The sequence below is a fragment of the Polypterus senegalus genome, chromosome 4 (assembly GCF_016835505.1).
Source record: "Polypterus senegalus isolate Bchr_013 chromosome 4, ASM1683550v1, whole genome shotgun sequence".
Classification (NCBI taxonomy): Eukaryota; Metazoa; Chordata; class Cladistia; order Polypteriformes; family Polypteridae; genus Polypterus; species Polypterus senegalus.
The window spans coordinates 248,689,983-248,714,883 of record NC_053157.1 but is presented as its reverse complement, the minus strand read 5'-3'; the positions used below and the strand labels follow the sequence as shown (position 1 = coordinate 248,714,883).

Here is a 24,901-nt window from a genome sequence, read left to right as displayed (position 1 = left end):
ACTGTCTATGTAAGTTGCTGATGTAACTAAACACCTGAATGATTTAAATGTGAGTTTTCAGGGGTAAGGGCAAACAGTACTTGAACGTTTTGAGCACTGGAAAGGACTGCATTAAAATTAGATATATTTTGCAGTGATATTACAACTGACACCTACAAATTCTTTCCAAACATGAAGGCTCACTCAAATCGATTTACTGTCAACAGAGATGAGCTTCAGAAGTATGCCGAGCTGCTCAAAGGAGAGTTTGCTAAATGAGGTCAAGACTTCTAAATTTACAGGCCCATATTTTCTTGCCTTATCAAGCGTAATTTAACTGATCTAAAATTCCAAAAAACTTAAATTTTGCAAAACAAAGCTTTGGCATTTCTTTCTATTTATATTAAAGTACTGAATGATCAACAAGGAGTAGACTAGTTATATAATGTACTGGAAACATGTTAATATAAGATCAAGTTAATGTGTTTCAGTGGTTGTTGTCTATAAAAATTTGGTAGGCTTAGGATGGCACACCTCAAGATCAGCACAAATGCAAATCACATTCTTCAAAAATAGACAATCAAGACAAAGGCAGACAGTCAGCTGAACACACCATGTATATGTCAGCACTACAGAGTGTCTCTATTCTTGTGTCAAAGCCTTGTATTGAATTACGTTTATAATTACATTTCAGGGTGACTTACTACACTTACACCAGCCAACTGTAACAACACTTTCCTAAGATCACCTTATTACTATCAGAAGGTTTGATATTTCTAAGAGTAGCCCACGTGACACTCACACTCCTGTCAGTGGCCAGTTCGGTCTGCAGGCTGTAGCTGGCCCACCACTGCCTTAGATGTTAAAAAGAAAATCTGATCAGAGCACAAAGAAACTCCACTGTGTGAAATGAGAGCACTCAGGTCTTAATGGACAATATTGGGGTTCTCATCCTGGACTGTTTCATGCCTTACATCATCTCACCAGGACAGGCTCCAGGAACCTACTCTCTGAACTTGAAACATCAGGTTTATAAGATAGAAGGACAGATATCTCTGTAAGAAAGACAGACAGTCACATAACACACAGCAGGTCCTCACTTCTCTCCCGTTCTTCAGCGGTTTTCTTTTTTATTGGTTACACAAGTTGTATTATTGCAGGATTTGTGAGACTTAACCAAGTCTGTTCAGTAGGCTGGTCTGCTCTCGTACCCTACGATTAACAAACACACACACACACAGATCCTAGTCACACAACAACACACAGGAGTTAGAAACCGGGCAGACAACAAACTCTCTGTGATGTCGTCATACAAGTGGATTTCTCAGATCAACACTTGAAGCTGCAAAACAAGGTGCCAGAAATTCCTAATTCAGTTATTCAAATACATTCCATTACACACTAAACTCAACTCACCTCCTTTTCTTCTCTTTCCGTCTCCAGCTCGACCATTTCATGATTTTTATGTCCAGTCACCACACACATCAAGCAGATACACATCTCATCAGTTTTACAAAATATCTCCCGACTTTTCTGATGTTTCTCACAGAGTTTCTCCTTCAGGTTTCTATCAGAAACAACCAGCTTGTGGTGCTTCAGGGCGTCTCCTTCATAGTGAGGCTGCAGGTGAGTCTGACAGTAGGAGGCCGGGCAGGTTAGACAGGACTTCACCGCTCTGAACTTCTTCCCAGTGCAGGCGTCACACTCCACGTCTCCAGGGCCGGCATAATTCTGAGACGGAAGAGCAGGAGGAGGACTGATTGTCGTCTTCTTTAATTTCTTGATGACTTCGTTCAGCAGAGTGTTTCTGTTCAACTCAGGCCTCGTGGTGAAGATGTGTCTGCACTGAGGACAGCTGAACACTTGGCTCTGATCCCAGTAGTCCGTGAGGCACTTCAGACAGAAACTGTGACCACAGGGGATGGTGACGGGGTCAGTCAGGGTGTCCTGACACACCGAGCAGATGAACTCGTCCTGTGATACAAACAGCTGGGCTTCAGCCATCGTCAGTCTGAGGAGAGGCAGGCAGAGAGAATCAGTCAGACATACAAGGAAGTGACTTGTGAAGAAACAAAAGTGAAAGTTTGTCTGTGTTCAGTGAGGAGGAGGAGGAGGATGAGGTTTAAAGAGAAAGCTAAGAGCTGACAGAGAGAACATCTGAGGAGACGCTGAGGGTGAACAGTTAATGTGAGACAGGAGCTCAGAGAGTGAAGACCACCAAGTGACAGAAGAGATGACCTGTCACAGGGGGTCTGCTAAAGTGTAATTCATGTCAGTATTTCTTATTTATTTATTACACACTGCAGTCCACTTTAGACAGAGTCAGAGCTCAGTGAACATTTATAAATGAAATTAAATGGAAATAAAACACAACACATCAGTCAGTAGAAACAAATGTGCTTGTCGCCATGCTGGTTCTCTTTATTAGTCAAGTTGTCCATCCCATAATAAGTTCTCGTCTCCTGCTGATCAGAGTTGTGTGAATGCTGACTGATGTTAATCCATAAAATTATTAATTTTTGTTTTTTTCTTTGTCCATGTCAGTAATTAAGAAGGTTATTCAGTAAGGACCTGAGTTGTAAGACTCTGTCAACTGTTTCTACTCAGTCTAAGAAACTGAATAATATGATTAATTGATGAGCACAAGGATTGTAGAAATATGAAAACTTAAAAACTTAAATAACAGACAGACAGACACGTAGCACACAGCAGGCACTCACCACTCTCAGCTCCTTCACAGGTTCTACAAGTCGTATTATCACAGGATTTGTGGGATTTAACCAAGTCTGTGGACTGGGCCTTTCAGATCTCGCACCCTATGATTAACACACACACACACACACACACACAATGACATACAGGAAGAAGAAACTAGGCAGACCACGTATCCACAGACCACATACAAGTGGATTTGGCTTTCTTTGAATCATCAATTGAAGCTTCGAAACAAGCTGCCAAACACAGAGAACAATGGTGGTGTTTCATTGTGTTGGTATTAAGTGCAGCAATGCACACGGCTTGATGAAGATGATGATGATGATGATGAGGATAATGATGACTCCCTACTGCCGGTCACTCTGTTGTATCCCACATCAGATTCATTTTACATAAGTACATACGAGTGACCCCTCCAGCCTGTCACTTCTCAGTGTCCCACACTTGGACTTGCTGCCACCAATACAAACAAATGTAAAGATGTCTCTGGGACACATGAAGGCTTTATATGTGTCACTTAGAAACTAATGGGGTCTTACATCTGCTGCACTTGCTCTTCTATAGCCAGCAGACATCTCACCAGCACTTCAGAAGAGGTCATAAACCTGAAGCTAAGCAGGGTTGTGTCCAGCCAGTACTTGGAAGGGAGATCTTGGAATAGCTTGGGTTGCTACTGGAAGAGGTGTTGGTGAGGAAGCAGAGGGCGCTTACCTGGTGGTCTGAAGGTGAGTCCCAATACCACCTCTTCACCACCCAATAGCTCAAGTGTGGTGAGCATACTGGCACAAAAATGGGTGCCATCTCATTATCCATGTGTTTGCTGAACATTAGTGGTGGTTGAAGTGGATCCCCACTCAATAAAGAGCTTTGAGTAGTGAGAAAAGCACAATAACAATGCAAAGAATTATTATTATCATTGAAGTGTGTCCTTTCCTTTCAGTGTTGATAACACCCTGGGCAGGAAACCAGCAATTGTCCACACCTAGTACCAAAATATTTACTTCATTCACTCAAGAAATAAAGACAAAGTATAAAAATGTCAAATCAATGTGTCATTTATTAAAGAACTGGTACTGGCAATTCTGGACACGCATTATAAATCAATACAAGAAAAATTACAGAAGTAATTAAAGGAGGCAGCACCGGACAAATTCAACAACTTTGGATTGAGTGTTCACAGTAGTTAGCAACTGGGTGGTGAAAAAACAAGATAAAAAACTAACAGAGGGAACAATACTGAACACACTCTCCGACCTAAAAAACACACCACTCAGATTTAACATACCAGATCTGAACATGTCTGGAAGTAGCGCGGGACCAGGAGTGAATTTGAGGCTCAACACAGTCCAAACCTCCCAGGAGCCCAATGCTGCCCCTGAGGTTTAAAGGTTAAGTAAGCTGAATCCAGGGTTAGAGAAAGCTAAGGATGCTGGAAACTGGCTAAGGGACGAAGCTAGACCTTACCAGGCAAGACTACTTCAAGAACAGGATCCGGACCTTAATGCACTCCCTGGCCAGGAGGGAACAGGGCAGACAATGGAGAAGGGACAGTTAGTCACAAGCAAAGCCCAACATGGCAGACCACGAACTTGAGCCCCGGTCAGCGTCGAACCTGAACACTCCTAAACCATCCACAAACATCACCACTCAGGGTCAGGTGATGGGAAGGCCCGCAAAAGAAAATGGACCAGGGATGAACCCCAGGCCTGAACAGGCAGAGCATCCTTTGGAGCCACGACCCAGTATAAATCTTCCTTTGCCACAGATGGTCAGGACCTTTCTCAAGGATCAATGGGACTAACACTCCTGAAGACCAGGGGAAGTGAGGTATAAGTATGGGTAGCTGGAAGACACTAGTAGGGGCTCACTTATTCTGGAAGAATACAGAGAGACTGCTGCTGTGTTGGACTGGTGTTCAGCTTTTACCTGCTTTCTGTTTTATTTCTTGCAACTGAGGAAGCCTCAAAAGAGAGGAAAGGCGTCGTGCAGCTTTTTAGTTTTATTTGCTTAACCCTTCCTTCCTTCCAAATAATAAAATTTAGGTTTGGACCTCCAAGCAAAGGACATAAAGAAAAACGGTATAGTATTAAAAACCACAGGGTTATTTTCTAGAACCAAGTGGTGGTCTTTTCTTAACTGCTAGGACGTACATATTATTGCTTTGCTGTTTGCATATGTTGCTTTTGCTGCCTTGCCTGTGTAGAAAGATTGCATTAACATTCCTAGTCCTGCTCTGATATTGTGGAATTGGTTACATTAGCATTGTTTAAATTGACATTGGCGACTGTGTTAGATGTATTCATTACTAGATAGAACTATTGTAAGAAGCTAGACTGTAATTGTATCAGTTTGAATAGTGTGAGTTAGCAGTCTATAGCTAGACTCTGTATAGAATTGTCAGCAGTAAAGATCCCTGATAGAAGTAAGCAGACAGCTCTAAACTAAAAATCCTTCATAGTAATCGTAGATCCTTCTTTAAGAAGAACCCGACCTTACTGACTGTAATTGTATCAGTTGTTATAGTGTGTGTTAGCCATTAATAGTTAAACTCGATATAGTTAATCTGGAGGGGGGAACCTTCATGTAAATAAATAGACAACTTAGAATCTGAAATCTTTAAAAGTAACTTTGGGACTGTAATTATATCAACTGTCATCGTATGTGTTAGCAACTAAAATAGTTCAACCCGATGTAGTTAATCTGTAGTAGGGAACCATGAATTAAATAAATAGACAACTTAAAACTAAAAATCCTTTGAAGTAAAACAAAAATATATATTTTTTTAAAACCCTACCTTACTTACTCAAACTTTTGTGTATAAAATATAGTTTAAGTGTAAACGAAAAAGGAATTAGAAAGCCCACTCACAAGAATAAACACAAAATAGGATAAAACTAACTGTAAAAGAAACTTCCCAATTAAAAGTAATTACTAATCTAAAAAAAATGTCAAGTTTAACCGGTTTAGCTAAAATTACCCAAAAACTCATCCAAACAAATCACCATCAACATGTGATTGTGAAGAATAGAGAAGCCATAGAGTTCCCGTCCTTTATCCAGCTATGCCTGGGTGTGATGACCCAGAACTTGTGCCCAGTCTTTCCGAGCTCAGCAACGGCAGAGCTACTTTTTCAAAACATCACTGCTTGGGCTCAATATTTGCTGGCAGTTCTGGACACACATTACAAGAAAAATTACAGAAGGATTTAAAGGAGGCAGTACGGGACGAATTCAACAAGTCGGTTGGGAAGTGTTCACAGTAGCTAGCAACTGGGCGGTGATAAAACTAGATAAAAAACTAACAGAGGGAACAATACTGAACACACTCTCTGACCTAAAAAACTCACCACTCAGATTGAACATACCGGACCTGACCATGTCTGGAGGTAGCGCGGGACCAGGAGTGAATCTGAGGCTCAACACAGTCCAGACCTCCCAGGAGCCCAATGCCGCCCCTGAGGTGGAAAGGTTAAGTATGCTGACTCCAGGGTTAGAGAAGGCTAAGGATGCTGGAAACTGGCTGAGGGATGAAGCTAGGCCTTACCAGGCAAGACTACTTCAAGAACAGCAGGAGGACCTTAATGCACTCTCTGGCCAGGAGGGAACAGGAAAGGCAATGGAGACGGGACAGTTAGTGACTTACCAAAGTTCTGCAGCTTTAGTTGATTTCATGGGATTCTGGCAATAGTGTGACACGTGTTGAAATTATTCCACAGACCAAATATCCTCATTTTTAAAAGTTTTAGTAAAAGATGAATAGAGTAAAAGTTGGTATTGAAAGGTAAAGAAAAGTCCTTTTTTCAAGAGAACTCTGTTTACGGCTTTAATCTTGTTTGGTTTCTCTAATTTTGGTCATACAGTCAATCCTTTTCAAAATGGTCAGAAAACTGTGGTGTCCCACTTATGAGGAGTCTATCAGTCCATGTTAGCAATGAGACAAATTCTAAAACAGGCTTTATTACCACTCTGTATTACAGGTGTAGCCACACAGCTTCTGTTTCATGTTAACTACTGGGGGTAAAAGGCTACACCATAATCTAATCTATAGCTGTGAGTGTAAATTCTATTCTATTCAAAGTAAGAATTTCACTTAAAACCATTACCTTTCTAAGACTGGCTCTTACATTCCTCAAAGAAAGATTGGAAGGGATTTGTGTATTTCTCCCTCTACAGCAAATAATATCATTAAAGAAGGAATTTTAGTGCGTAAAGGACAAGGCCGCAAGCCTGAGCCGAAGAGCCGTGACCTCCGATCCCTCAGACGGCAGGCACTACCTCATCGATAGCTGACATAAACACAAGGACAAGCACTGCAATACAGAGGTCCATTCACAAATGCCACTTTACTGTGCCTCATGTTAGCCATGTTTAGAAGTGCCATTGGCGTCTCTGAGCTCGGAGGTATCTGGGATGGACCAAACAAATGTGTATTGTGGTCAGATGAATTATTATTCCAGATCTTTTTTGGAAGAAATGGACAGCTTGAGCCTTGACCTAAGACGAAAAGGACCATCCAGACTGTTCTCAGCAACAAGTTCCATCTGTGTGATCGCAGCATTAAGGTAGAAAAGAACATCGAGCAACATATGCTGTCCTCAAGGTGACTTCTTTTCCAGGGACAACCAAAACAATGCAGAACAACATTCTGCACACATTATAAAGAAGGCATTATGGGTACTGGACTGTCCCTCCAGCAGTCCTCACCTGTCCCAATACAGAATGTGTGAAGAATTTTGAAAGGAAAAATGCGAAGACAACTCCGTACTGCTGCACAGCTGAAGATGTGTTTGCAGGAAGAATGAGACAAAATGGCAGCTGAAATGTCTCATCGCATGTCTCATCGCTTGGTGGAATGACGACGACATTACAAAGTGCTGGATGTTTTTTTTTAAAAAGTGTTGTATCCTGAAATGAAGGAATGGATGAATATTAACAAAGGAAATGAAGCTGACAGACAAAACAGGAAGCACCTTGGGTTCAGAGTGTCTGCAAAGAAAAAAGTCAAAGTACGTTTAAGAATCACCGCGCTTCTGTTTTTTTTTAATTTGCGTTTTTACATGCCGTCCCAGCTTTTTCTGATTTGAGGTTCTGTCTGTCTGTCGACTGCTGTGTAAAATTAAAAGTGGCCTGCAAGAGGCAGTTGTTTGGCTACTGACCAATTAGTGACCCCTTCTGTCCACATGTTTTCTTTTGTAAGAAGTAGACAAAGGTTTGCGGTTGGCCATCCCGTATACTGAAAACAACACGCACGTCTTTACAGAAGGGAGTTCAGAATGGCACAGTTAGGTTCTTGGGTACACAGTATATATAGCACAAGCAGGAAGAGGTGGAGTTTTGGGAGGCCGGAAGAGGAAGTGATGTCTGCAGAGGCGGGTTTTGGACTGAATGGGATGTCATTATATGGTTCAGGAAGTGACATCATCAGAGGCAGGAACAGAGGCGGTGCTACTGGGAGGTGCTGTCTGCAGAGGGACAAAAGGAGAGAGAATTAGAAGGCAGAGGACAACAGTAATGGAGACGCCGAGGAGAGAGTGACATCTACAGAGGGAGTGTCTGTGACTTGACACGTGGAGTATTATGGGAGGGCTTGGAAAAGAAAACGTCCTGATGTTGTGAAGTTTTGGTGAATTGGTACAAAATAAAAGAACAGATAACAGAGAAGGTCAGCTGAGCAAGAAGGAACACTTGAGCTGGACGAGTGGCGCAAATCTGTAAGAACTTGAGTTGCTGAATAATCAGCGATAATGAGATAAATGAGATAAAGTTTTATTTTGGATTACATCTTGCCTGAAGATGGAGCCTGATTTGCCTCAAAAGCTTGAATATTGTTGTCTTTTTTGGTTAGCCAATAAAAGGGTCATTTTACTTGACTACTCACTTCTTAACACAACCCCTAAATACGTTAATTGAATCCAGTTAATCTGAATGAGAGTCTTGCATTGCTAAAAAAGCAGAACCAAATAAAATGCAAGTCTGTTAATAGTAATGGCAGGTCACTGGCACTTGATCATTATTATTATATTATTATGACTTATCATCTCATTATTATGCCTCAATTTCTAATAAATATGATGGTTCACTCCCCTCTAGTGGACATTTCTCAGAATTGCAGGACTCTTTAGTGTTTTGAACTCCAAGTTCCTCCTCGTTGGTGCCCATTGGAGACAACGCCACCTCCTTGGAGCTCCAGGGTTGAGGCTCCGGGCTGCAGAGATGCACACTTGGTCTCGATTGAAGCGAATCTGAATATGAGCTGCTGCCCTTCGGGAGGTGACTGAAGTAGCCGTCTCTTCTTATTGCTAATCCACATCTTAGCAGAATTACAGCAGCTTTGACTCCACATATAATATCAGCAGTACATACAGAATGTAAGCAGCCATCACTTGAATATTATGGTGAGAAAAAACTAAAAGTGTTTAACAAGCGTACCTAATAAAGTTTAATGTCAGGACTTATTAGCAGCTGAAATGGAATGTGTGGCGTCAGACTGGAGTCACAGGGACCACTCATCTCATCACAGTGGACTTTCTACACATGCGTCATATGGACACACACAGCAGGACACAAACACTCAGACAGCCTTAATAATTAGCTTCATTGATGTGAACGGAAAAATAAAATATTCCTATGACATCACCATATTTGTTGCTGCATTCTCCATTTTCTTTAAAATTATATACATATTTTTTATAACTAATTGCTTTTTATTACAAAACTAGTTGTGCCATATGTCCAATGTTCCCTCTAAGGGCTCATTTATACTTCACGCTCAGAACGCGTACGCGCCGCATCATTGCTGCCACGCGTTCCCAGCGTTCATTTCATGCATCCTCTGAGCAGGTCCTCAGAAATTAACGCGACGCGTGCGCGAGTTGCAGTACCAGCAAAAAGTCGGGGGGCGCAGTGTGCTAAAAGTCGGAACGTGACGTCAGAGTCTCTGTTTACTATCTACATGTGACAGCAAGCCTCTATGGAGATCCTTCGGGATCGATGTGCGAGCTTTGCTGTTTGATGAATGGCTCAAATACAGCGCTATACATTATGTAGCCGGTGTGAAGAAGAAAATAAATAAATAAATAAAAATAGACGGCACAAAAGATGGTATGTGAGACTTTTAAAGTGTATCATGTCATTTATAAATGTCTTTTTATTTTTAATTTTGCAACTTAACAACAGCAACATAATGTATAGCGTTATATTTGAGCCACTGAGAAAAAAATAAAGGACACGGTGAAAACGTGTACTTTGTGATTAAAGTGGAAATTTCGGCTTTAATCTCGAATTGTCCACTTTAACCTCGTAGTTTACTTTATCATTAAAGCAGACGGTTGTAAACGTCATCCCAGTTTTAATCACTACGAGCTTCTTGGACCTGACAGCAGGTAAAGTAAAAAATAAAAATAGATGGCACAAAAGATGGTATGTGCGACTTTTAAAATGTATTGTGTCATTACGATCGGGAATATGCGACGATTGAATATAAAAGCACCACGAATGCATCTGTATGTCGGCATTTGGCTTCAGCATTGGAAAGCAGCAATAGATCGCCAAACAGAACAAATTAAATGTCTGATATTCCAACTCTCTGCACATTTAGAATCTTTAGATTTATACTTGATATCACTTTCATGATGAAATGCATTAAAATGTGTATGTTACATTTTACATATAGTTTCGTATAAATAATGAATACTCTTAATAAATACACACGTGGGGTGACACGGTGGCAGAGTGGTAGCACTGCTGTCTCGCAGGGAGTTATGTTTCTGGTATTTCCTGATTGTATTCCACACTGCGCCCGGTTTCCTTCCAAAGATATGCAGATTTGGGGATTTGGTGCCGCTAAAATGACGCTAGTGTATGTGTGCTTGTATTCACCTTGCGATGTTCTGAGGCCTCGTCAAGGACTGTTTCTCACTCGTGCCTAATGCTTGCTGGAATGGGCACATCCCTGGATTGATGGATTTAATCAATAAACTTAATTTTCAGAGATATTATGGTAAGATGTCATCAGAATTTAATGAGTGTTCCAGGCAATTCACAACACAGCGAAGCCAAACCTGTTCTCACCGTAATAATATCTCGCACTGCCAGCTGGTGGATTCCTCCAGATTTACTTAAAGTATGCGTAAGTATGAATACTACAACGCTTATGTAGCAGGAGCGCCCGCTGCAGCATGCGTCGCGTGAAGTATAACTCTGGCCTTAGGAGTAGCATATAGTGAGCAAAAAACATTGTTTATGAGCGACATTTTGTTTAGGAAAAAATTTATGAGCACCAATTTTCGATAAAGAAAGCGACGCCGGAATGAGCGATCGTGCGGGAAGTATGAGCGGCGCTCTGAATTTGTGTGAGCGATCGCTCACGCACTCAGCTTAGAGGGAACATTGCATACGTCTAAGATGAGTTGAATTCTAAGTAATCAACGTAGATCTCAGTGTTAATGTTTGCAGTGCACCATCTGTTAGAAAGTATTTTGAAATGCTAGTAGTAATAAAATGCATTGCAATTGTCATTCCAACAGATGGTGTATCACAAACACTTGTAGTAGTACAATGCATTAATGCAAATGTTTGTGATATTTCATATGTGGGAGTGACAAATGTAATTGATATTTCTATTCTATATGCCATTCTATTTGCTGAGCTTAAGTACAACAAACTGCCGCAGGTCTGCACCAGCAGTTGTGTGTCAGCAGAGAGGTTTACAGGCCGGTATGGTGCCCACTAAACACACTCACACCAACACTCATTCTGTCATAAAACTGCTGGCTGATATCAGAGGTGACGTCTGGTGCTGCGGCTCTGCAAATGGATGATATTGATTTGTATGGGAGTCATAAATGCTGTGCTAATGTTTAGGAGGCGCCATCTGTTGGAAACAGAGACAAAGTGACTGGATAGATACACAGACAGACAAACAGACTCTTGTCCTTTTATTAAAGAGGATTAATCATAAACAAGAAGTCCTAATATCTTCAGAACATTCAAAATATGAGATATGATCAGAGGAATTTATAAATCAAATTTGCAAATAAACAGATTTGACAAATAACAATTGTCCTTATATTTTTTTTTTATCTTTTTAAATTAATAAGTCATTCACAATTTTACAAATTCTGAAGCTTTAACAGGCCATTGACTTCCATGAATGTAAAATCTAATCATAAATAACAAAAGGTTAATTAATGATTAAGTTAAATATTCTTTTACATAATTAATTCTTACAAAACTGAATTGTCCTTCAAAGTAATGTCAATACGCAGAATATTTTTTAGATCTCACCAAAACTTTCCCTGTGTTTAATATGAAGAGAGCCTGCTAGAGGGAGCAGTTTGGCTTCAGAAGAATCAGCTGATGTCACAGCCCTGAAAGTCACAGGAATGTCACTAAGGTGCAAGTCACATGACCAGCGTCTGAGTTGACAGCACATGATGAGGGCCACAGGAGCTGACGTGGAGTCGATTATCAGTGACTGACGATGTGTCCAGTGTGCTCATCGACCATCAGCGTGTGCCAAAGAGTCAAGGAGCAGAAAATGATACAGTAGGAACAAACCTCAGCTCTTTATTCATTTAAGTAACAACACAAACACACAAGTGACAGACTCGTCTGACTCACTCAGGTCATTCATCTCACCCTTTATCCCCCTGACACTCTTCTCTATCATCCTCACTCGTTTTGCATCTTCTCCTCTTCCTTTTAACCCCTCAGGCTCCATGAAGATGACAGATTTACAAGTCATAGCCGCTATCTGCTGGTGAGGCCTGCAATACACAGTGGGGGGGCTGTGAGCCTCGGCCTTCATTGACTTCTTCACACAAACTGATGTCAGGTGACCAGCCGCTCCTTGAAGGACCTGAGGAAATTGTAAATTAATCCTGGGAATGTGTGTGTCAGTGGAAAGATAAAAGTGTCACATCTGATTGTCACTTTGAACACCAATACTGAAGGTGAAGTCAGTCAGCTGACTTGACTCCTTGCGGTTGGGTGAGATTGGGAACAACAAGGAGGAGGTGCAGTTTAATGTCTAACGTGACACCAAGTGACTCAGTAAAACACCAAACTCCATCAGTATGGCCGGCATGTGACTGAGTGGTGAGTCCTCATCTCTTGGACATTCACAGTGAATTCATTCAGAGGTGACAGACCACCAGAGTAACTAATAGAGGGGCAGACAATGTCTGTTCAGAGGCCAGCACTCCTGTCACTTCTGTCACTCTGTGCTCCTAAATAGTCACTGGAATGAGGCTCTGGATACTGAGACAGGCATGTGGTCCTGCTGGAGCGGCACTACTGAAAGGCGCTATATAGACTGACTTAACTGGTGACATTCAGTGACACTCAGAGGACACAGCGTTGGGGTGTCAGCCTGCAGGACATGTGGCTGTGAATCAACAGTGACCCCTGAAACACACACCTGATTGGCCACTCAGATCCAATAATAATGGAGACCCTGACAGCTGCACTCGCCCCGCATTCTCATCCACAAATTCAGGCACAGAGGTGCTGCCCCCCCCCACCCATCCTGTTAAAGTCAATTTGACTTCAAACTTTAAACACAAAGAGGACCTGCGCTTGTGGGGACATCAAGTGACCAGTGGAGGGTACTGGTCAGTGGTCACATGGTGTCAGATGGCAGATTATTACACTGGAGTGAAGACTAAAATAAAACCCAAACCCTGGATAGAGGGGCTCAGTGAAGGAGGTGTTAAACCTGTGCAGGAGGGTCATTGTGTGTGAGACGCTATAAAATGACAGACAGCCAGCAGGCCAGTCCAGATACACACCTATTCTGGGGCTGTAGGGGGCACTGATTACAGTCTGCTGGTTATTGTGATGTACGGAGTACTGGGAATCAGACCACTGCAAACTCCAGGACTTGTCGTTGTTTCCAAGGCCGGACTCCCAGCCCAGTCCTTTCCTTCTCAGTCCTTTATATGCAACTCCAATTCTCATGAAGTGTCCACTGCACTCCACCTCCCAGTAACAGCGAGTCCCAGTCAGAGCCTCTTTGCACAAAACTTGTCCCCAGTAGTCAAATCTCTCAGGATGATCAGGATATTTGGCTTTTGTCCCCTCACGTGTCACCTTCTTGTTCCCTTCAGACAGACGGAGCTCTCTGTGTGCCGTGTTGATGTCCAGTGTGAGGGGACAGAAGTCTGAAAGGAGAGAAAAGAAAACGAGTGAGGAAATCTGGGAGTGGGTAATGGGACTGGGGGCGGAGCACAACACAGACAATTAACAAGAACCAATCAGGAACTGCGCTGATAAGACACTAATAATAAAGATCTCATCTGATTGGACAGAATCTGTGGGGATTTAAAATGAAATCATTGAAAGATGACAGACAACAAAGTGAAAGGCAGGCAGGTCGGACATTTGGAAGTCGTCTCAGTCGTCAGAAATTATGAGAAACACCATAAGGTCACTATTGAGGTCAAACTTCTAATGGACTGTCCACACTGACCACTGGCTTTATTAAATGACACTTTTTATTGTTAAAGTCCACCTGTTTAATTTAAAATTAATCCATTACCACACTTCACAAACAAATAAATGATTTCAATTAAAGTTACAATCAGCAACTATCTATCTATCTATCTATCTATCTATCTATCTATCTATCTATCTATCTATCTATCTATCTATCTATCTATCTATCTATCTATCTATCTATCTATCTATCTATCATATAGTATCCTTTCCTATCTATCTGTCATCTGTCTTGTCTCTCTTTCTTTCTTTCATGTGTTTCCTGTCATCTCTTATTATTATTTGACTGTCATTCTTATCCAAGGTGACTCCCATCATCTGAGATTCCATTGTTTCCTTTTCTTTTCTTTGTCCACTCAAAGTCCAGGCAGGTGAAGTGACTTGCTCAGGTCACACAGTGGTGTCAGTAGTGGGATTTGAACCCACAACCTCAGGGTTTGAACTCCAAAGTTTTCACCACCACACTACACTGCATTTTCTCCACCATTTAAACTCTCCTTCTGTTCAATTTGAGGTCATCTTTACTCTGGTGGTCTCATCAGGGAGGTGGGCTACAGTCCTGTGGACCCTCAAACATCCTAATATTAGCAGCTGTGCTCACTGGAACATGAAGCTCTTTGAGGTGGTCTTGTAGTCTTCACCTTGACCACCCTAGGCTGTGACCTTCTTCATCTCCCCCTCTTCTCTTGTCCTCATTCAGTGTGAGGCACACAATGACAGAACACAGCAGAGTGAGGACTTGACTGAGTGACTGAAGACCCCGGTGACACTCATTAGAGGAATCAGTCGGCTTGAGATGTCACCACAGTCCAGTGGGGTCTTTGAACTTCTAAGGACCCCTAATAATTTTCTCTGCCATTTCATTTGTTTTAAGGTTTAAAATTGTGAAGTCGAGAACTCAAAGCAAATTGTCTGCTCTGTGGAGTAAAGAATGGAGGATGATGAGCACTTTTGTCAGCTTTAGCTTATTTCACATACAAATGTGCTTCATTTTTAAACTAATACTGTGTCTGTATATACAGTCATGTGAAAAAGTAAGTGCACCCCATGACATGGATTTTATTTTTTGTTTCCTTTTTTAACATTTATGGACACATCAAGACACGGCTTTAGTGATTCACTGCCTGAGTCTCTCTATCCCATAATGCACCAGTCACAGGACCCCCATCACTCTCAGCCCATCAGTCACACATCACTCAGACTTTCATTTCCTAAGCCAAGTTATTAAAACTTTAATGATTTTTATTGTGATGATCTATTCAGTCAAAGCACAAACTCACATTTTAAAAAGTCGTCTCTGCTCTGAGGTTCAGGAGGCTGGAGGGCAAAAACTGGAGCTTCATGAGCTGAAAATAAAAAGAAAACAGAAGAAGAATGGAAACTGTGAAGGTGGCATTGTGTGATCTTAATTTAGTTCTTAAACACATATTGCAAATGCAGAGGAGTTCAAATAAAGCATTTATAAAACATACAAGGGCTGGCAAATTAGACAAAAATGTCAATTTGAATATTCATATTAATAATAAACATACAGGGAGTCAGAGAGTATTGAGACCCCCTCACTTTCTGCACACTTTACTGTGTTGTTGATTTAATTTTAAATGGATTAATGTGCCTTTTGTGCTCATCAGTCTACACTCAGTAACCCATAATTACAAAGTGAGCGCAGGTCTTCAGGAAGGTCTGCACATTTATTGCAAATCAAAACTGAAACATCTCCTTCCTAGAAGTATTCTGACACTTAATTCAGGTCTTTGTGAAAGACTCTTTAGTCTTCATCATTAAATGTCACTTCAAGCTTTACACTCTTGGGTTTAAGCAGTTGATCTGATACTTCGTGGCAGATCCTCTCAAACTCTGTTAGATGTAAAGTGAAGTGTCTGTGAACTGCCATCTTCAGGTCTCTCCAGACACATTCTGTGGGGTCTCAGTCTGGTCACTCGAGGACCCTCAGACTTGTCACAAAGCCACTCCAGAGTTGTCTTGTCTGTAGTCTTCAGGTTGTTGATCTATCGCCCCAGTCTGAGGTAGAAGGTTTTCTTTAAGGTCCTCTCTGTATTTGACTGCACTTCTCCTTCCTTTAATTCTGACCTATCACTCTGTCCCATAACCTGATGCTGTCACCACCATCTTCACTGTAGAGATGGCATTAGGCAGATGGTGAGCAGTGCCTGGTCCTCTCCAGACATCCTACTCGGTCTTCTGTCTAAAGAGATTAATTTATGTCTCATCAGATTATTGAAACTTTCCCTTGATGCTCTCAGGCTCTCGTTTTTCTTTTACTTGAGAGAATCTTCTGCCTGACCATTCTACCATAAACGCCTGATTTGTGCAGCACTGCTGAGAATGTTGTCCTTCTTACAGTTTCTCTCATCGCAGCAGAGAACTACTGAAGTTCTTTTGTAGCGACCATTAGGCCCTTCCATCCCAGTTACTCAGACTATGTCCTATTGGTTCCAAACTTCTTCCATTTTACAATTCTTGATACCACTGGGTTCCTAGGAACACTCAAAGCTTTACAAATGGCTTTATCCCTGTGCACTGCTCTAATCCTCACCACAATTTGATCAAGGAGGTCTACATTGAACTCTATGGCTGGGTTTTTCTCCTGAAATACAATGTCATAAATACACTGTATTTTATACATATTGACAAGCAGGTACAGTTGGGGACATCTTCAGGGCTCCATCTTGTTAAGAAATCTCATCCTGAGTCGAGAGGGCGCTGCTCCTGCTAATGTCGTCACTTCAATGAGTTCACAGGCCACAAGATGAGTGACGTCACTTCCACAGCCCGCTAATTAAGCTCCGCCTCTTCAGTGACACCACTATGAAATGTCACCAGAAGTGGGTGTTCATTACAGATCTGTGACTGAGGAAGACGGAGCTCCAACTCACAAGTGACTTTAACTTGACAGCCTTTTATTGCAGCAGACGTCATCATTGTGCTCCATCTTTGTGCTTTTTATTTCATCTTCATCATTAAACGGGGTATTTCAGGGTGGTACCCCAACTCTTTGTGCCCACTCTCTCTGCTTATCTTCACAATACACACATACAGTATATGTCTAATGTGGTGGACGGCAGGGATGGACCCTGTGCCCTTGGCTGCTTGACCGTAGTTTGTATTTAAACAAATTACTATCTTTATGTGTAAACGTAATTCATAATTTATAAAGTGTGTTTTACTCTGAGGCTGCACTCACTAAAATGTTCAGGTGGTCCTCAAGTATCTCAGAGTTCTGACACAATCCTCCAATTTGCTTATCTTCAACACCAAAATATATCAAATAAAATGATTTTGGTGTGTAAAATCCATTTAAATGTCGGTGGGAGACATGACGTCTGAGCAAACAACAGCAGGCATATAAAACATGAGAGCCCAGGGGGAGCACAGCTGAAAATGGATGAACGTGAACTTTTAACGTGGACTCCATCCAGCAGAATGTAATGGACAGCGAAGACAGCAGGAGCAGATTGAGATGTTCTGATGTTATAAAGCACTGACGTTGAGCTCAATTTGATTCCATTAACGTCTTCTGTGTTCTCAAATAAACAATTCATTTGTGCTCTGAGCCGGCTTAGCCATTTAAAACACATTTCTATTCATTAATCTTAAATTGAGGAAAGCAAAGGAAATAAAAAAAATCCCAAAGTTAAGCGAAAAAATGAAATTTCAAGAGAGTATAAGGAAAAAGTATAAGAAGTATAACATTTCAACTTAAAAATCCAAAACATCTGATTAAGATCAGTTGATTATTTAGAGAGTTTATTATAACTCAGCTAATCACTGTGAAAGGCACTATATAGTAAAAAATATTTAACAGCAGAAAGTGAAAGATAAATGTTAACGAGCAGGCCTTCTTCAGTATCCTCTTACTGTCACTCTGGTCCTCCTAATGGACTTCAATAACAAACACAATGTCACCAGACGCTCTACCTGATGGAGTCCATGTCATGATGTTCCACTGGCTGATCTTCTCCACACTCTTTGTCAGACATGACAGCTCCTTTCTCAGGTCCTCAGATGAGAAATCAGCAGTGACAGTGGAGCTCAGCGAGTTTCCATCAGCAGGAAGGACACAGCGAGATGAGAAAGTCTGTATCAGGAGAAAAGAGGGGAGAAGATTTCAGAAAGGAGACATTAGAAGGTGGCCTTTCAAAACAGTTGGCACTGTCCTTTATTAGATATCATCTTTTATATTGCAGAAAAATTCACTTTTTCATGCAGACAGCTGTAAATTCATCTATTTGTCATGTACATGAAGTTACCAACTTTGAGATATTTTTAAGGAAATATGAAAAGTCAATCTGTCCTGAGCCAAATGGCCTGCTATTGTCATGTTGTACAAACTCCTCAGATCTTTTAAATTTCTCTCTATGTGTTCTCAGGTCCCACACACCCCAGTCTGATCAGACTACCTGTGAAGTGTCACTCTCACCTGTAGGAAGTGGATGTGGTCCTTGGTCACTGAAAACTCCTTCAGCTCAGCTTCTCTCCTCTTCAGCTCCTCAATCTCCTTCTCCAGTTGCTCCATGACTCCTTCAGCCTTCTCTATTTCTCTCTTTTCTTGTTCTTTGATCCTCTCAGTCAATTTCCTTTGGGCTTTCTCAATGGACCGTATCAGAGCAGTGAAGCTCTTCTCATTTTTTTCCATGTCTCTTTCCACAGACATCTAAATAAATAGGATAAATATTTGGAATTGAGTCACCTAATAAGAATAACCAATCACAAGACACATTTGTTGATATTTTAATGTTGTGAAGGACAGCTTGTATTGGCTGGTGGTACTTTATGTGCAGAAGGAAGGTCAATTACTAACCGCCTTCCAGACAATATGTTCCCTCCACTACGCCGAGTAACATCATCACTCTGCTGATGCTGCTATTAAGGAAACTTCAGGACTTTATGAGATACGCAATCATGAAAGGCATCCTTTGCAAAGGATCTTGAGAGCCATTAGCAGGAGCTGCTGGGGGACACCTCTACTGTCTTGTGAGGACTCCACTTCACCTGGTAGTTTGTATAAAAGTCTGCCTTTGAAAAGGGCATCTCCTGCTGAGCCTCTGGGGGCGGGAGGGGTGAGGAGGATGAGGAGAAGAAGAAGTATTATTATTATCTGCCCATTCATCCATTATCCAACCTGCTATATCCTAACTACAGGAAACCAGAGTACCTGAAGGAAACCCACACAGACACGAGTTGAACATGCAAACTCCATGCATGGTCTCCTAACTGCGAGGCAGCAGAGCTACCCACTACGCCACTGTGCCACCATTATTATTATTATTATTATTATTATTATTATTATTATTATTATTATTATTATTATGATTATTAGTAAGGAGTGAACTTGAATGTGGGAAGTTTGTGTGGAAAGTCACTCTGCAATGGAGACTTGTGTGTAATAGTTGTGTTCCAGTTTGGGGTGTGAGATGTCACCATGTCAGATCCTGTGAGATGGACATATTAAACAAGACGGTCTAAGTGTTGGTCAAGGGGCTTCAGATTTCATTTGATTTTATGAACTCTTTGCATATTTACCTTCTGCCATCTCTTTTTCAATGCAAATCTCAGAGTCGAGTCTTCATTTCCAAGTTTAATGTATTTCTACTTAATTTATGAGCTTTGCATTATTACTAATGAATTTACTATAGCAGTTATGGCTCATACTTGTATGATGATACCTGGCTGTGTGTTACTATGTGGGAAGCAAATGTGAAGTAAAAGGTGCCTGCTGTCCAGGATAATTAATCCCATAGCTGGAGGTGTTCTGCTGTTTTAAGAACTTTGCACAGCTGGACAGTGACTAGGATGATTCTGTGATAGAAGGTAGGAATGAGAAGACTTAAAAGGTCACCTCCTAACCAGCAACTAAAATGAGGAAGAAATTATAATATGGGATTTATTTATTAGAGAATTTAGATGAAACTTTGCTCCAGATAAAGAGAGTCCCATATGGTGTTTTGCCTTTTGATACACATGTGGAAAACCTCACTGGTTGGGCGGAGAGGCTCCTGTTCAGAGTAGAGAAAGAAGGATCCAGTTGTCATTGTCAAATATGTCCAGTTCTAATTAAACAATTATAAGAGGTTGGATCAGACCACCAGTTCTGCAGGACAATTTGAAGAGTTAGGTACAAAGCTGAGGAGCAGTAGTGATATTGTGATCTGCGTATCTGCCTATGACACACACAAGTCTACATAAGACTGAGGAAATTAGATAGACATAAAATGGAACTCATAGAATCTTTATGGAATTAAAAATGTATTCTTCATAAAGTTGTATTCCAAATACAAAGACACTCAGTTGACCAAAACAAGGCAATCTAAAGCAAATAAAGTTTCAAAACAGAATCTAAAGAGAGTTGAAAAACAAAGCACAGGCTGAAAAATGCATAAAATCACATATTTATTGGGCGGAAGGGAAGCTCCTGACAGTGATTGGCAATGATTTAAATAAATAAATAAATAAATAAATAAATAAGACATAAACAAAACTTTGAACATTATGCAGGCGAAGGACCTCTGGCTAAAAAATGTCATAGTCAGCATGGGTGTAGAGAGGGGATTTCATGCATCACTAATAAGCAGGAATTCTAGGAGGAAACAACAAAATCAAATGAGTATAAAAGCATAACCAAAGTGAAGGTCAATCTGTGAGGACGGCTCTCCTTTACTTGATTCTTCCTCAACTGTCCATCTTTGTCTTAATTGGACTAGACAGTGTTGAGTGACACACTGTGACCCGCCTACTTTTCCTTGAACTAAAGACACTCCCACTGGTCTGGGTCTGCTGCTCTTAGTACTTTAATACACTAGATGGCGCTGGACTGTTTAATGTCAGTCTGCACAATAAATTTAATTTAAGTTTAGTCTGTCATGGCTGTGGAGATATGGATGTGTCTGCTGGCCAATCAGATAAGTAATATGTAATCTTTTGGGGGGGAACGTGTATGCATGTTCTGGGATCAGTATTGGACACTGTTGTTGTACTGTGAGTTTGGATTAAAGAGTTATTATTAATTAAACTGTTGTCCTGAATTGTCCCTCTTTGCGTGACATGGTGTCAAAAGTTTAGTCGCACATACGGAGCTTTGGAAAGAGAAGGAAAAATGTGTAAATTCAATGCCCCGGAGGCTTTTGACTTTACACAACCAGCATCGTGGCCGATGTGGATTCAGTGCTTCAATTGTTTCCGCATCACTACGGAATAGGAATTTGAGGTTCAAGTTAATTCTCTGCTATATTCAATGGCCAAAGGTGTCGAGATTACATACATTGCATTTACGTTTGCAGAAGTTTCTAACAAGAATAATTCTGAGGCTGTTGTCAAAAAATTTGAAGAACATTTCATACCTCGGAGAAATGTTATATATGAGCGGGTTCTCTTCCACCAACGGCAACAAAAAGTTGGAGAGACAGTAAAAGCTTTTGTTAGGAGTCTGTACGAGCTAGCAGAATACATTATTTTGAGTTCGGGACGAGAACCTTCAAGCTGTTCTTAAAACAATTAAAAATTCTTGAATGAAACAGAATTGAGACAAATGTTGTTTTAATAAATCAGAGCTGCAGTACTTTGGACACATAATCAGCAATGGAGGCATCATGCCAGATATGTGAAAGTGATCACAGAAATGCCTAGTCTGACTAACGTGATGGAGCTCCGGCAAATGCTGGGAATGATCAACTATCTAGACACATATGTCCCTGGGCTGTCTACAGAGCTTCAACCCGTGACCTCATTTCTTAAGAAAGAAAAAGAGTGGATGTGGACAGTAGCACAAGAACAGGCCTTAGATAAGGTAACGCACATGCTAGTCACTTCTCCCACTCTTGCTTATTATGATGCCAAGAAGCCAACTGTAGTTAGTGCTGATGCCAGCAGTTTTGGTTTAGGTGCTGCACTACTCCAAGTCCATGGTGACACAGTTCATGCAGTTGCTTTCTGCTCAAGAACATTAACTGAAACAGAATGCAGATACTCTCAAATTGAAAAAGAGTGTCTAACAACAGTGTGGCCATGTGAAAAGTTTGCCCGGTACTTGCAAGGCATGGAAGGATTTTGCCTTTAAACAGACCACAAACATTTGGTTCTGCTGATTAACTCCTACGATATCGATCATGCCCCTTTGAGATGTCAGCGTTTATTAATACGACTTATGCGTTTTAATGTGAATGCAATTGTTGTGATGTGAGATTTTGCATATAACTTGATAAATGTTTTGTATGTCTTAATTTGTAATTTAGGCATTTCAATGTAATTTAGTTTTACTTTGGTGAGAGGCATTCATGTTTGCCCAGCCCCCCGTTTACGACTTTTCTTTGTAATTTTACGACAGGATTTGGGGGATGTGTCTTAAACCAGTTTGATGAGTATTTCTCTGCTAAAGTCTTTCTCTCATTCCCCACACAAAGCCAGGTTAGCTTAACATATGGTCTTGGGGGGGTTGCAGGTGTTAAGATGTACTATTCCCCCCATTGGTCTGAGATATGGCTGTCTGGATTGGCTGAAGGGCTTGGACATAAAACCTATAAATGTACTTGCTCAACCACATTCTCTCTCTCTGATTGACCCACATATGAAGAAGCATCTCTCTTGCTAACCTGTGATGATGAAGACAACACATTGAAGAGCACAGCTCAGCAGCCATATTGAACAGACATGTGGCTGAAAGCTGAGCCCCAACGATGCCTTAACTAGAGACATTTTAAGTAACTACAAGTCTGTGTGCCACCTGAATTACACACCATTTTATCAGGTTGTATGGTTGCCAATATTCAAATGTACTTTACATTTTGTTATTTTTTATGAATATTATCAGTAATACATTATTTTATGTGTGACTTAACTCCTGCTTGTCTTTTTACTACATCTAATTGCCTGAGGTTATAGATATAGAAGGGAAGGTGGGGATAAGTTATATAAAATAATATCTTATAAACAGTGGTAAGTCTGTGAGATTAGGCATTCTAAGGCTACATATTAGTAATAGAATAGGGGAAAGTAGAGCACTATTTTACTTACAAAGCACTTTGAGCTACTGTTTGTATGAAAATGTGCTATATAAATAAATGTTGTTGTTGTAGAGCAATACATATATTACTCTACCAAGATAAAACAGCAATACATGTTTCTGCCAAGTGTCAACATCCCTGTTAAAAATTATTAGGGAGGCAACATTAAGCGATTCTGACATTGATGCAGTGAATTTGGTTCCTCCGTGAGGACTGGTCAGGCACATACCCTCCCATCTAAATGAATATTATGTTGCCAGAGCATCTCTGTCAGAAAGAAATGGTTTGCTACTGGTTGAGAACAGAATTGTGATTCCAACTGAAATGCGAGAGGATGTGTTAAACCAAATCCAAAAAGGTCATCAAGGACTTACAAAATGCCGCCAGAGAGCAAAAATGTCAGTATGGTGGTTTCTGTTAGGAAAGGACAATTATAGAAAAGTGACAATGTGTGCCTTTTGTAGAGCTCACAGGCCTAGTCAAAGTAAAGAACCTCTCATTATTACACCTCTGCCTTCTGGCTACTGGTGTAAAGAAGCATCAGATTTGTGTGAACTAAATGGTAAAACTTACCTTGTAGTAGTAGACTACTGTTCTCACGACATTGAAATTTCGCACTTGCAGCTGGGGTCAGATAATGGCCCACAGTTTTCTTCAGCGGAGTTTCGGCAGTTTAGTCAAGACTATGATTTTTGTCATACAACATCCAGCCCCCATTATCCTCAGTCAAGTGGAGCTGTAGAGAGAGCAGTCCAGACTGCAAAAATATACTCCTTCAACCCGATCCTCACTTAGCACTTACAACACCTCATGCCGCTACAGAATGAGTCCAGCCCAGCTGATGATAGGTCGACAAATCAGAACTAACCTGCCTATGTTGGAGAACAAACTCCAGCCCCAAACTGTTGATCATGACATGGTGAGGAGGAAAGGAGTTCTATGATTGAAGACACTCTGCCCAAGCCCTGCCAGATAAAGTTCTCTTAAAGCTTGACACCAAGAAGAATTGGAAAAACCCAGCTGTTGTAGTGAACAAAACACCAGAGCCTCAGTCATTTTAGTGCAGACTGAAGATGGCGCTGTCTTACGGAGGAATTGCAAACACCTGCAGTCAGTTCCAAGGCAAACACGTTTTTCAAAGATCCTGTGGTGCGGTGGAAAAAGGACCTTTCAATTACCATCTACGAAAAGAAGAGGAAACCAGCTCTGCACAGAGTACACTCCAGCTCAATATTCACAAAGCACTCAATTATTCAAGCTAAAATCTTATCATATTTAACTCATTTATAATTTTCCAAAACGTGTCAAGGACAAGATGAAACCTCCAAGCGTTTCAAGCCTTTGGCTCACAATCCCTCCTTTTAATTAATACAAATTTAGAGGAAGCATTCAAAAAACAGAACAGACCATTAAGGAATGTTATGCTGACTAATCTCATTCAGAACATTAGCATTGAACTTCAGTTTGAGTTACCGTTAGGGAGAGTTGAGTCCCCTTTAAGAAGTGAATGGAATGTCAGAGGACATCAGGGTGATGCCGTCTGAATCTCTAAAGAATAAAACATGGAATAATGTCAACAGTTAAATGCTATGAAGGACACCAAAACATGTCTTCTCTCCTTCTCTATTTCCTGTCTCTACACATCATCTCACCAGTGAGGCTCTGCTGGCTCTTCTGTTTTTAAGTTAGTTCTCC

General features: G+C 41.0%; 1 protein-coding gene across 1 annotated transcript in view; it reads right to left on the bottom strand.

Annotated features, from left to right (window-relative positions):
* The window catches only part of LOC120529021 (E3 ubiquitin/ISG15 ligase TRIM25-like), a 54,819-nt gene that overhangs the window by 22,487 nt on the left and 7,431 nt on the right, over nt 1-24,901 (bottom strand). The window contains exon 3 of the mRNA XM_039753082.1: nt 18,631-18,864. Coding sequence (XP_039609016.1) covers nt 18,631-18,864 — 234 coding nt within the window. The remainder of the gene's footprint in view (nt 1-18,630; nt 18,865-24,901) is intronic.